This window comes from Diceros bicornis, chromosome 5, assembly GCF_020826845.1.
Source record: "Diceros bicornis minor isolate mBicDic1 chromosome 5, mDicBic1.mat.cur, whole genome shotgun sequence".
NCBI classification, from domain to species: Eukaryota; Metazoa; Chordata; class Mammalia; order Perissodactyla; family Rhinocerotidae; genus Diceros; species Diceros bicornis.
The window spans coordinates 26,353,153-26,367,426 of NC_080744.1; the positions used below are offsets into that span (position 1 = coordinate 26,353,153).

Genomic DNA, 14,274 nt, shown 5'->3' on the forward strand with positions numbered 1-14,274 from the left:
AATCCACATTATTAACCACTGATAATTTAGCACTATAGCCCTTTAGAGTAGATATTATCCTCACTTAATAGAAGGAGAATCAAGTCTTTATGAAGTTAAACAATTTGACCAAGGACACACAAGGACTAGAACTAATTCTGTTAGACTCTAAGCCCAGCTCCTTACCTCCTATGTTGTCTATGATATAGTACCACTCTTTAGGAGCAGATGTAATTTCACCATGGCAAACACTGGGAATAAAACTAAGAAGAGAAGAGAAACTAAAGACAATCCCCAAACACTGAATGGATGGGCAGTGAGAAAAGTATCAAAGAGACATCAGAGGGTAATCCAGAGCAGTACGTGGTGAATCAGAAATGACTGATGTCCTAAAAGAGAAGGGAAAAGGGGTTTTAAGAAGGAAGGGATGTCAAACAGAAAATGCTGAAGAAATGTCTATCCAGAGAGATGATAACTAAAAGTGTCCACTGATTTTTAACAGCACAAACATCATGATTTGAGTCTTTTCAGCAGAAGCTAAACTGCTGTGGGATGAGGAATGGCAATGAGACAATGAACAGAAAATCTGAATATAGAAGTCTCTTTCCAGAGGTTGAAATTTGATGGGGAGGTAAGAGACGTGGTGTTAACTAGACAAGGATGTTGAAGTGGTAATAGAAGGGTTTTTAAAGATTGGGGCATATTAACATGCTTTTGGAAAGATCTATAAGCAACGGATCAAGGTCCCGAGGAGAAAGATAGGATTAAAACGTGGACCAGAGGCAGAAGGACCTAGTTTTGGTGCAAGGAGGAAAAGTTATTTCCAATTTTGGGGAATCAAGGAGGAAAATATTGGCATATATTCCTGTAATTTTTCAGAGTGTGAAGGCAGAAAGTTGAAACATCTGTTAATTTTTAATGGAATCTCTTTTATTCTTATGAATAGAAATTAAGTGCCTCCCAAGAGAGGGAATGCAGGAGGTTCTGGGTTAGGGAGTCTGAGGAGTATGAGAACTTTTGAAATAGTCACTGTAGGAAATGACAATGAGAGACAATCGTAGAGAAAAATAATACTTTTCTGGCAACACTGTGGCCCTAGTTAGTGTTGAAAATGACAACAGGTTTCAATGACACCAGTCTGCACCCCTGTGTGATTATCTTGAACTCTGCTTAACAGACAAAGTGTACATTATAAGAAGGCGGATATTGATCCATGATTGGGAATTAATAAAATCACTGGTAGGACACAAAATTGGGGCAAGAACAATGAGACTAATGACTAAATATTGATTGAAGTAGGGCCATGGAGTTTAGGCATTTATATTAGAAAACAAATGACAGGAAGCCTCTGAGAAATAAAATGACAGTCAAGAGATCAGAGTATGAAATGATCATATATCATCAAAGAACAAGTGCTGTAGAAGGAACTGAGTGTAAGAATCTAGGGATGCGAGGTTTTAAACAGAATGTGCGATTTCAGAGGTGGAGCGGCATCTACTTGGAGAATCAGCATCAGATGTTTCTAGAGTGTGGCCATGGGCATTAAAGGCTAAAAGGGATTCTACTTAGCAGTCTTTACAGTTGATGAGTTCAGGTTTCTCTTTGAATTGTCCATGTGGACTTTTAAGTCATGTGGTATTTTAGGTTACAGTGGAATCTTCTGAGCTCTGTTAGGTCTTTAATATATAAAGAAGAGTGTCTGGTGTTTATAAAGATGGTAGACAAAAAGGGGTAGGGAAAAGTAGGGGTGAAAGACCTGAGCCTCAAACGTGCACAGATCATAATCTGGGTTTTTTGGGGGGTGGTGAGGAGAATGTTGTCTATCTCTAAATCTGAGATGTTGTAGATGAGGGACAATAAGGAGCAAAGACAAGAGAAAGAAACTGTATTCCAAATGAGACAGGTTTCAGTTAAGGCATGTGGAAAGAATTCTCACGGGGGCTATTGAATGTTTGTTTACAATGGAATGTGGATATAGAGGCCAAAGTAGAAAGATTTTCATAGGAAGTTAAGAGATCCTTAGGTCAGTTCAGAAAGTAAAACAGTCAAATTCCTTGGTGAATCATTCCTCTCTGGAAGGAGTCAATCACAGGCAGCACTGAATGTGCTTCCAAGGGGTCCTATCACAGAGGAATCCGGCCACAGTGAGATTAGTTGCTGCTCAAGTCTCTCAGCAGGTGCCATAAATCAGTAAATTCTGGCTATCCAGGTGGATTCAGCTCTCATCTACTACATTACATTACATTATGTTACGTTACATTACATTACAAAATCTACATGTGCTTCTATTTATAGATGGAAACACTAGAGAAAAGTATCTCTACCTCACATTCAAAGCCCACGTGGTGGAGGGCACATTTGGGGCACAATCCCTAGTGCCCCGAGATCGCTGCACTCATTGCTTATAAATAATTGCCGGGTCTCTGCAATGGAGGCTGTAATGTGCTGGAAGACTTTGGAATGTTTATTGAAGTTGATTGTGAATCTTCTTTCTTGCTTTTCTATCTATTAATAATTTAAGTATCTGACCCCTTTACTTTCTTTCATTCCTCTTTTACCTTCTCTTGCTTCCTTATCTAATACAGAATCTGAAGACAATCATTCTAAAGCTCTTTTACAAATGCCATCCATCAACTCATTCCTGTTTCTCTTCCATTTGACCTGCCAAATCCAAAGACCAGATGAACTCTCTTACCCACTGTTACTGCAAATTGGAACCATGCACTAAATTCTGGGGTAAAGTTAATTATGGCAAAGATGTTTGCTAACACATTTTATTGGCCACATAGCATGCCACAGTGCTATGGGATCCCTTTAACATTTAAGGCTATGGCAGGTACTGCTTGTCGCCTACAAATAGTGGATTTACTTCTTCATCCTTTCTAACAGAATCCTGATGTTCTTTTAGTTAGCAATGTTCCTAGGTAAAAATACATACCTTCCCAGACTTTGCAGCTTGGAGTCACCACATACTCTGTTCTGATCAATAAGCTGTAGCTATCCTGAGAGATTTTCCATCCTTTCCTATTCAACAGACTTTTCTACTTTTACTAATAATCCAAAATGTCTATAGCTAGACTCCTTGGACTACATATCAAAGGTCAAAAGTCCTACATTTGTATCCCAGATAGAGGGAAAAGACCATTATCACATTTCTCATCTATGTTCTTTTAATAGAGGGCCAGAGCTTACTCATGGTCTGAAGTAATGCTTGTTTACCAAATGTGTTCTTACTCAAATATTTCAGGCATAGAAAAGAAAAACTAGAGTGAAAACACCTTAAACTTTAGCTCACATATCTTATAATTAATATGAGGCCATTGTACAATTTTAAAATTGTTATTTGAGTATAATACACATATATGAAAGTATAATATATTGTAAGTGTACAGCTTGATACATTTTCACAAAATTGACACACCCTTATAACCAGCATCCAGATCAAGAAACAGAACCTTACCAACACTTCAGAGCTCCCTTTATGACCTTGATGATACTGTCCCATGGGTAACACCATCCTGACTCCTAACAGTACAGATTAGGTATGTCTATTTCTGTACCTTATAGAAATGACATATTTATTGACCATTCTTTTGAGAAATGCCTGCTTAAGAGTTTTGCCTTTTCTATCAAATTACTTGTTTTCTTATTGATTTGAAGTTATTTTTAAATAAAATTGAGCCCTTTGACAATAATATTTTCTACAAATATCTTCTATTCACTAGCTACCCTTCTAACTCTTGAAATAATTTTAATGGCAATTTAATATAGTCCAATTTTGGTGCTTAAATATTTTTGTATCCTATTTAAGAAATATTTGTCTAACACAAAGTAATGGAAAAGTTCTGTATTTTCGTCTACAAGCTTTATATTTTATTCTGATGTTCAGATCTACACTCTATCTGAACAGCTATTTACATATGATGTAAAGGCCAAAATACATTTTTTCTGTATGATAAATTATTAAATGCTATTTATTGAAAAGGCCATCCTTTACCCTTGGCAAATATTGCAAATTTTTTTTTCAATTTTTATTGTAACGGTATTTCAGTATTTATTTTATAATAAAATTGTATTTTATCACCTATCTCCATCTGCTCATCTTATTCTCCTCTATTTCAGTTTTTTCTCTATTTTTAGATTTTTGCCTTATGTTTTATAGTCACCACTTATTTATTACATTGATGACACAGTTTTCTAAACTTCTGTTGTAATTACTAAAATAAAGTATTTTTAGAAATTTTCTCCTTCTCTTTGTGTCAGGATATTTTCTTTTCTGTCTGTCATATGTGTTTATACTTGTTACTTAGTTTCTTACAAAATTCTTGTCTCTTATGTACTTCTGGTGGCAAGTTAATTTGAAAATCATTTAGTGTGTTGGTCATCTCATGCAATTCTGGTGGAACGAATCAGATACTCTCCTAAAGTTAGAGTTCGTCTCTCAGATCTGCGTAATAGGTGGAGTTTGTGGGACATTAGAATCCTCAGTGTGCACTGCCAACAATCTCTTCCTGATTCAATCTGTATTTTTAGAAAGTTAAAGTCAAAAGATACAATGTGCCAATGGACCTTAGAGTTCTTAACTCTTGTTATTCTCTTGTGAGACTATCTACCAATTGTAAATCTCTAGTGGTCAAACTAACAGCAGAACTAATAATAGTTCAGTTAAAAACTATCCATAATTTTGTAATTTATGAAGATAAAGTTAGCAACACATTTTAAAGCAGAAAAAATTCAGTGCAGAGACAGCCACATGATTTTTTTGATTGGCAGAGGATTATTTCTGAATAGGGATGAAAAAGACAGGAATATAAGAAAAGTATTTTTTAAATCTGTTCACTACTTTGGCATTAGCAAGCTTTGTTTCCTGCAAGCATAACTTTGCTGAATCATCATGTGTATCTTTTATGCCTTTATTGGCTTGTAGTTTTGGCAATGGCTCAATTGTTGAGTACCAATTGATGTCTAAATGTCTTTCTTTTTTTTTTTTTTTTTTTTCTATTTCCTTTTTTGTAAAGTTAGGAGAATCCCTTGCCCCTTTCCAGGAGATTCTAGCTAAATGCCATTCTAACCTTTCGAAATATCTGATGTCAACCACCTTATGACAAACACAGTGTATTATTAATTTTAATGATGGAAGTAGAAATTCTTACCACTTTGCATAATTTATGAATAACGTCACAGATAAAGAAAATTTTGAATTGGAATGAATTGAAATTTCACAGAAAGAGATTAACAAAATACTTGGGGGACCTATTTTACTAATAATGATTGGAAAAAGGAATAAAGGAAGGAACAAAAAGGGAGTGAGAGGGAGGAAAGAAGAAAGGAAAATAGGAATGAAGGAATGAATGAGTGTATTAATAAATAGGGATTTTGGAATATACCCCTATCTTCATTACTATATGCATGTGATAATCTTGAGCTCTTTCTTAAATTTTTATAGAAGATCTAACTGGTGCCCAAGTATTTTATTGTATCTTAGCATTTGTCAGTAAAATTTTCAGTCATGAATATTTATTTATTCAATAAATATTTCTTGAGTGCCTACTGTCAGGTACTGTGCTAGTTACTGAGGGTACTTCGGTAAACAAAACAGATGAAAGCATATGTTTCAGGCCTTTGTGTTTTCAAACATAGGTACACAGAGGATGGTCTTAGAATGAAATGAAAGTGAGATCAAAGGCTGTGAAGACGAGGAAATAAGCAAAAAAAGTAAGTTCAGGATCTTGAAAGAGATATGCTAATGTTTGGCAACTGACACTAGCCCTTCCCACTGAACTTTCTAAGACTTGAGTACAAATATCTGTTCCCTCATCTCTCACTCATGGAATCCAAGCAATTGCCAAAGTATGATAATCATAGCAAATTACATTTATGTACACATCTTATGTACCAGGACAAATTTCTCAGTCTTTGTGAAGGTCCAAGAATATTTTGAATGCCACTCACATCAAGGATCAGAGCTCCTCTCTCCTGTTTTCTCTGCCTTGCGTACTAATTTCTTCTCTATCCTTTCTATTTGGGAAAATGTATGACTAATACAGAGCTAAAGATGCTTCAGAATCTCTCATATAAACAACACGTATTGCTGCTGCAATTTGAATATTTAGGGGGCTAGCACTATATCTTTATAGGATTAGGGACCATTGCTTTCCTCAACTCATAACTCATGATACCTACTCTAACATTTTGACATTTTGTTCTAAAATGTGTATCACCTTTTGGGATGGGTGCTATGATCCATTCAACTGACTATCCATTTGATTCATTATTTGGGGGTTTCCTTCTTACGATTGTTTCCAGTAAGACAAATTGAACAACATGTACTTAGATTTTGGAGCTTGACAATCTCAGGTTTAAAAATAAACTAAAAAGCTGATGCTAACACTTATTAAGACTGTGAATATTGGTAAGTTTCTAAATCTCTTTGAGGTTTAGTTTTCTAATATGTAACATAGATCTCAGAATAATTCTTCAAAAAACAGTAATGAAAATTAAAAGACAGAACATATTTAGGGCTTTCTTAAAAAGACATTGAAGCCAAAAAGAAAAAAATACTTTGATAGATTTGACAATGTAAAAATTAAAGACAACCATTTTTAAAAATAAACAAAATAAAAAGTAGTATTGTTAGAATAAAATATTCAAACAAATATAGAAGGAAAGAACTAAGATATAGAAATAATTTCTGCAAATAAAAAGAAAAAGAAAAAGAATCTAATTATAAATGGTCAAACGTTAGGAATAAGCATATGACCAAGGTCAAACAACAGGTGCCAATATATGGAGAAAAAGTTGCTCGAAAGCATTGTGAATCAAGAAAATGCATCTAGATAAAGTAGATTTGGATTGTTAAAATAAAAAATACTCATAATTTCCAATTTGTGCAAGAATGTAAAATGAGCATCCTCATTTACAGTTGGTTGGAGTATAATCGTTTAATACCATACAGAGGGCAAATTGTCACTTTCTCCCAAAATTTTAAATTCACCTTTCCTTTGACAAAGCAATTCCAATTTCAGAAATTTCATTAAAATAGATACTTCCAGGGGTGGCACAGTGGCATAGTGGTTAAGCTCTCCCACTCCACTTTGGTGGCCCAGGGTTTGCAGGTTTGGATCCCGGGTGCTCTAGACCTACATACCACTCATCAAGCCATGCTGTGGTGGCGTCCCATATATAAAAAATAGAGGAAACCTGGCACAGATGTTAGTTGAGGGCCAATTGTCCTCACCAAAAAACAAAAAACAGTAGATATTTCCATGTATACACAAAAGTGCATCTACAAATAAGTGTAAGACATTTTTTATGACAGCAAAGAAATAAAGAAGAATTTGCAACAGTAGGAAAGTAATTGATTAAATGATGGAATGTTTCAAAGTACTAATGGGCATCAAAAACAATGAAGTGGATTCTCTACATTTTTTCTACTGTAGAAAAATCTCCAGGACACTTTATTGAATTAAAACCAAAAGACAAGTTACAAAAAAATTCAAATAAATCCAATTTACATGGCAAATTGTTCTCTTGTGATTATATGGGTGTGTGTAAAGGAGTATGTTGTTGCATCAAATTATATACCTATATATATATATATATAATTGAAAGAAAACAAGCTGGCATAATACACTTTAAACTATTGGAACTGGTTTCTCTGAGAAGGACAGTGGGAGCTGAGGGGATGAAGGAGATGCACCAGGGGCTTTCACTTTTGCTCTGCCTGAGTCTTTTACAATGAGATGGATCTGTGTGTTGCTGAGGGAAGATCAAAAAATGATGAAAACTCTTTAGAGATGCAGGACTTCTAAACAAATAAAAAAAATTAACATTCACTTAATTTTTGTTTCTTTCCAAAAATATTTTTTTCACTACAAACATGCATGTGCTAGACTAGCAACAAAAAATAGTTCAGATTTTTCTCAGAGAAAGAGCAATTTGTTTCTGGTAAGTGGAACAATTATAATAGAATGTGTTTCAGAGTTTGGACTTGTCCCTGGGTCCAAATGAAAGAAGCCTTTGGGACAAGTAGAATTATTTTTATTTTCCTCACCTTTTATATCGAGACTAACACACTGAAACCAACATTTTATTGACATGAGGAGGAGCTGTGACAAATTATTAATACCTCTTTACTTTACTTCTATGTTAGAATTATGATTCTTAGTCTCCTCATAATTCTTCTCAGCCACATCAGCAAATGAAGTGTTTATTCCTTGTCCTCTCTCCCTTCATCCTGTCTTTCTTCTTTTCCTTATCCATCTTCTCCCTTTTTCCTTCCCTTCATTTTCTTCCTTTCTTCTTGCTCTCTGACTCTCCTACTAGATGGCTCTAGATTTGCTCTCCATGGCTGCTGCCTCCCTGTTGCCCCCTCCAACCAGGGAGATAGTGCACAGGTGCAGCCCCATCTGTCCCAATGTGCCCCTCTCACGATGCAGTAGTACACAGCAGAATCTCTCAGGGTGACCTGGGGCAGGATCAAGGTACTGGACTTTCTGTCTGTTGCGATGGTCAGAGAGGCCATGCTGTTGTTCACAGTGTTTCGTAAGCCGTGAATTATATACTGTGGACTCTGACTGGGATTTTGCCGATACCAATGTATATACTCCTCTCCACTGATGGTAGAGTGGTTACAAGGCAGGTTTACATCTTCTCCTTCAGCATAATCCATGGAGTTGGGCTGGGCGGTCTTAGCATCAATCAGAATCCCTGAGGGGTCAAGAAAATCAAATTAGCTCCTGACCACAAATCACTGTAATTCTGTGGATCAAGGGCACAACACTCCCATAACTCTCTGGCCCTACCCCATAGTCCAGTGTGTTTATTTATATCCTGCTAGAACACAAAAATATCATCAGTGTTCATTGTGGAGACCAAAGATACATGCCACGAACCAGAGACTCCATAGGCTCTGTTTCGTGGGTCCTTGACTCAATAAACCCAGAGATTTCTTACAACCTGCATACTGCTAAGGGCACTTTTGGGATCATGGCTAGGTTCTACTCATGTAGAAGTTAGTGCTTCCCAGACAAATGCACAGATCAGTTCTAGTTCCATCACTACCATGTTGGATAAAGCACAGGGAGAGGAGTAAAGAGCAATTAACCCTTCAAGGTCCATTGGCCTCAATGCCATCCCTTGGTAGACACAGAACACTTACCCAAGGTCAGAAACACAGTTACTCCAGTCACCAGCTTCATACTTCAAGGACAAAACAGAATCACGGTCCCAGAACTCAGTCTTTGTGTCTGATCTTAGGCTTAAAGAGGTTCCAGAGAACAGAAGCAACAGCTATTAGAAAAGGTTGCAAGGAGTGCAGCTACCACTGTGTTGTTGCCAGGACCTTGTCAGCCAATGAGAGAGAAGTTCCTTCTTCTTCCCCTGCTTTAGTCATGTCCCCAAGAAGAAGGTGAGAATATCAACCAGACATCCACAACTCATAGGGTGTCCACTGCAGCCATTTGTGAGGTTTAAAACATGGCTCTGGATAAGGAAAATCAATCACAAGGAGGTGTCTATCTAGAACCTTTCTTCCATAATTTCTTCCTCAATGTACCAAAGAAATTGGCTGATGCTCCACAGAGCTTGTGGACAGGATCATTTAATCCCAGAAAACTGTACTCAGCTCTGTGCTGTAAGAAGATGAAAATCTCCATCCGCATTCTAGAAAATGCATGTTCAGAAGTAGGCAGTGATGTGCTCATGGGTATAAGAAAAATTAATAACATTGTTACTAAAAGCAAAACCTCTTGGATCTCAGGTGTCCTAAAAAGGTCCCTGGAGTCAAGTATCCACTGTTGTCTAGAGAGATATTTCTCAATACCTCTGCTCTTGGTAGAGTAACTGATGACAAGCATGGTGCTCACTCTCAGCCTCCTGGAACAAACATCCTTAATACTCATCTCCTCTACACCCATGCTTATGGGTGCTGGGCACCAAGGACGCTGGGGAAGAAAGAGAAGAGAGAAGGGAATGCAAACAAGGGAGGGGGATAGTAGAAAAGGTTAGAGGAGGGAGGAAAAAAGAGTATAAGGAATGGGGAAGGTAAGTGATCATCAGGGAAGGGAAATTGAGAGAAAGTGTTTAAGGGGGAATAGGGAAAGGTTGGGGGCTCAGGCTATTGGGCTAAGGGCCCTGAATCCTTGACCACACAGACTCAACTAGAGATTATAAAGTACAAGTGGTCTAAAGAGGATGAAATATGTCATTTTTCCTGTTTTCTGTGGAAAACATAAGCTTACCTTCCCTTCTCCCAGGAAGGAACTAAGTTTGCAGATGAAGCAGCTCCCTCTTGTGAGTGAATACATGAACTGCACAACTCAAACCAGGCCAAACATCAGCCAGCTATCTTCTGAAAGATGCTTTCCTCAGGGTTGAAGGTGGACGTCTTAGTTGTAATACCTCTCTACTCACCTTTGTTTTCTCCAAACACTCCAAGGAAGGTTTGATTACTTTATTTAGGTAATATCCCCATTAAGATTCTCAGTTGTTGGCTTCTCTTTAATTTTCCTTTTCTCTCTAACCTCATGTTTAAAGGTTGGTTCAAAAGCCCATATTATTCTATGTTTATAAGAGAGGTTGGTACAGAGGAGGCCCTCAAGAATTACCTGTTTCCTCCATGAGTAGATGAGTCATTATTAATTAATTTAGTAGGTGAAGTTATTCTTAACAACTCCTTAAATTATTCTAAATACAGTCTTCCAATCTTATGGGAAACATTTTGAAAAAAACACTCCAATCAGATAAATATAGGGATAGATTTGTGGACAAAATTCAACAATAGGCAGTAAACTTCGCAAACCTAGGGAAGGGAAAATCAGACTATGCAGATACAGGAGTAAATGTCATATTAATCATACTTCATTTATATAACAGTATTCATTGGGAGCCTATTCTGTGCCAGATCACACAAACATGCACACAGACACAGATAAGTCAATAACATGCTATGGCTGAAAATATAAGAACAAATAAAAACTGAAGTTACCTAAAGACAGAAGAAAAATAACCAACAATATCTTTTTTGTTTGTCGGTTTATTTGCCTTTATCTTTTAGAAGACAGTAGTGACCACAAACAAGTGGCATTTTAAATAATATTGAAAGACAAAAAACACTCTTTATGACTCTGGAGAATTTAAAAATATGTTTGTCTAGCGTATTGCCTTTTTTCAGAGTCTTGAATTTTAGAAGATCATATTATCTCTAGGACCATACGAGGTGAGGTTATCTTCCTTTGCTTCATGAAAACCAGAATAATGTATTTAATTTACTTTGAGAAAAGCAAGAGAATTTGACAAAAGGCTAACACCTTTGCATGATGAATACTCTCAACAATCCAGAAATGGAAGAGAAATTCCTGAATCTGATAAAAGGTACCTGTGAAAATGTCCAAAGTCAATATTATCCCCACTCAGGTCAGGAAGCAGAGAAAGAGACACTCTCACTACCTCTATTCACTATCATAGTGGAGAGCCTGGCATCGTATCAGGAAAAGGAAATTAAATATATAAAGTTTGGAAAGGGAGAAGCAAAACCATTTTTATTCACAGATGATGCATCTGTATATGGAGAAAATATAGATGAATCTATAAACAAACTACAGGAACTAGAACTAATAGGTGAATTAAACAAAGTTGTTAAACACAAAAATCAATTTTATTTCTAGATCCTACCTAAAAGCAATGGAAAATAAAATTAAAATGCCATTTATCAAATATCTGGAAATAAATTTAATGAAGATATGCAAATCCTCTAGAATAAGAGCAACAACACATTAATAAAAGGAATGAGAGAGGATCTACATAAATGAAGACGATAGCATGTGAATCTGAGGACTCTGTATGTCAAGGCGTCAATTGGCCCACATTGACCCATAAGTTTGACACAATCCCAACCAAATTACTAGCAACCTTTTGTGGTGGAAGTTGAGAAGCCAATTCTATAATTTATGTGGAATTACAAAGATCTAGAATAAGACTTGAAAATGAAGGAGGAAGTTTGACTTCATTTCCAGATTTTAAAACTTATACGAAGCCCCAGTAATTAAGACAGAATGGTCTACTGATATAAGGCCAAAACAAAGAGGTCAAAAAACAAAATCAAATCCAAATATAGACCCATAGACATATACTGTCAATTGATTTTCTCCAAAGGTACCTATATAATTCAATGAGGGAAAACATGATCTGTTTTGGATAAGTGCTGGAGCAATTGGCTATTCTTGTTTTTTAAAAGTACCTTGACCCCTCCCTCATACCATACAAAAAATTAATTCTAGATGGAAAAGAGCTCTACATGTGACTGGTGAAACTGTAAAGTTTCTAAAAGAAAGCAGGAGAATTTCTTTATCGTCTTGCGAGTGGGCAGAGAGTTCTCTAAAAGTACACAAAAAAACACTAACTATAAAAGAAAAGATAATAAATCGTACTCTTAAAAAATTAAATATTTATATTTCCCAAATACACCATCGAGAGATTGAAAAAGCAAGTCACAGGACAAGGCTATAATATTTATGCTACATATATCTGGCAAAGAACTTGAATACAGAATACAAAAACTTGTCTATAAATTTTAAAATAGTAAAAAATAAATAATCTAAAACCCAAAGAAACATGGACAAATGATGTGAAGTGACACTTCTCAAAAGAAATTATCTGAAGGGTCAATAAGTTTAGGAAAATGTGCTCAACATCATGACTCATAAACAAAATGTAAATTAAATTCATAATGTGATACAACTACATATACATTAAAATGGCTAAAATTTTGAAAATAATAATAACTTCTGCTTCTGGAAAGATGGAGTTGTCACAAATTTTATTTTGACCATTTTGATACGTGTGTGGTGATATCTCATTGTGGTTTTAATTAGCATTTCTCTAATCGCTAATGGCGTTAAATATATTTTCAAGTGCTGATTTGTCATCTGTATATCTTTTACAGTGAAATAATTCTTTGCCCGTATTCTAATTGGATTGTTTGCTTTATTTACTGTTGAGCTTCGAGAGTTCTTTATATGTTCCACATACTAGTCCTTCATGGGATTTATGATTTGCAAATCGTTTTCCTTAGTCTACAGCTGGTCTTTTTCTCCCCTTAAGAGGGTCTTTGGCAGAGCAAAGGATCTTAATTTTGAAGTCCAACTTATCATTTTTTTTTTTTAACTTTTATGGACTGTGTTTTGGTGTCAAGTCTAAGGACTCTTTGCCTAGATTTATGTATCAAAAATTTTGTCCTATGCTTTTTTCTAAAAGCTTTATGGTTTAACATATTACATTTAAGTTTGTGATCCATTTTAAGTTAATTTTTGTATAAAGTGTAAGACTTAAATCAAGGTTCATTTTTCTTGCATATCGATGTCCACTTGCTCCAACATCATAAATTGAAAAGTTTGTTTCCTCTATTGAACTTTGGCACTTTTATAAAAAAAATAAGTTAGATGTATTTGTGTGGATCTATTATGTGTTCTCTAATTCTTTTCCATGGATTTATGTGTCTGTCTCTGCACCAATAACACATAATCTTGATTGCTGTCATTATAGCTTGAAATCAGGTGGACAAATTGCTCCCATTTTATTCTTCTTTTTTCAGGATTGTTTAAGCTATTCTCATATCTCTACCTTTTCATATACATTTTATAATAATCTTGCCTGGAGCTACAAAAATCCTGCATGGACTTTAATAGAAACTATGTAAAATGTGTATATCAATTTGGGGAGAATTGACATATTTACTGTTTTGAGTCTTCCAATTTATAAACACAGGCTCTCTCTTCATTGTCTTCTTTGATTTCTTTCATCAGTGTCTTGTAGTTTTCAGCATGAAAGTTCAGTATATGTTTTGTTAGATTTACACCTAAGTATTTGAGGTCTTTTTTGAGCCATTGTAGACGGCATTGTATTTTTAATTTAGATGTTCACATGTTCATTGCTGGTATATAGAAACGTATTCGACTTTTGTATGTTTATCTTGCATCCTGTGACCTTGCTGAACCCATTTAATAGTTGTAGGAGTCTTTTTGGTATATTCTTTGGGATTTCCTACATAGTTAATCATGTTATCTACAAATAGTGGAAGTTTTACTTCTTTTCTGATCTATACGATTGTCTCTATTTTTACTTGCTTTAATGCACTGGCTAGAACATCTAGCACTATGTTGAAGGAAAGTGATAAGAGTGTATATTCTTGCCTTGTTCCTGATGTTAGCGAAAAATATATATTATTTTACCAGTAAGCATACTATTACTTGTTGTGGAAGTTCCCCACTATTCCAATGTTTCTCACAGTTTTTACCA

The 14,274-nt window shown here is 35.6% G+C and overlaps 1 gene segment (V, D, J or C); it reads right to left on the bottom strand.

Annotated features, from left to right (window-relative positions):
• Positions 1-307: 307 nt before the first annotated feature.
• Positions 308-9,285, bottom strand: LOC131405470 (T cell receptor alpha variable 26-2-like). The segment is given in 3 exon segments: positions 308-368; positions 8,358-8,688; positions 9,140-9,285. Coding segments are annotated over 3 exon segments (432 nt in total).
• Positions 9,286-14,274: the final 4,989 nt, after the last annotated feature.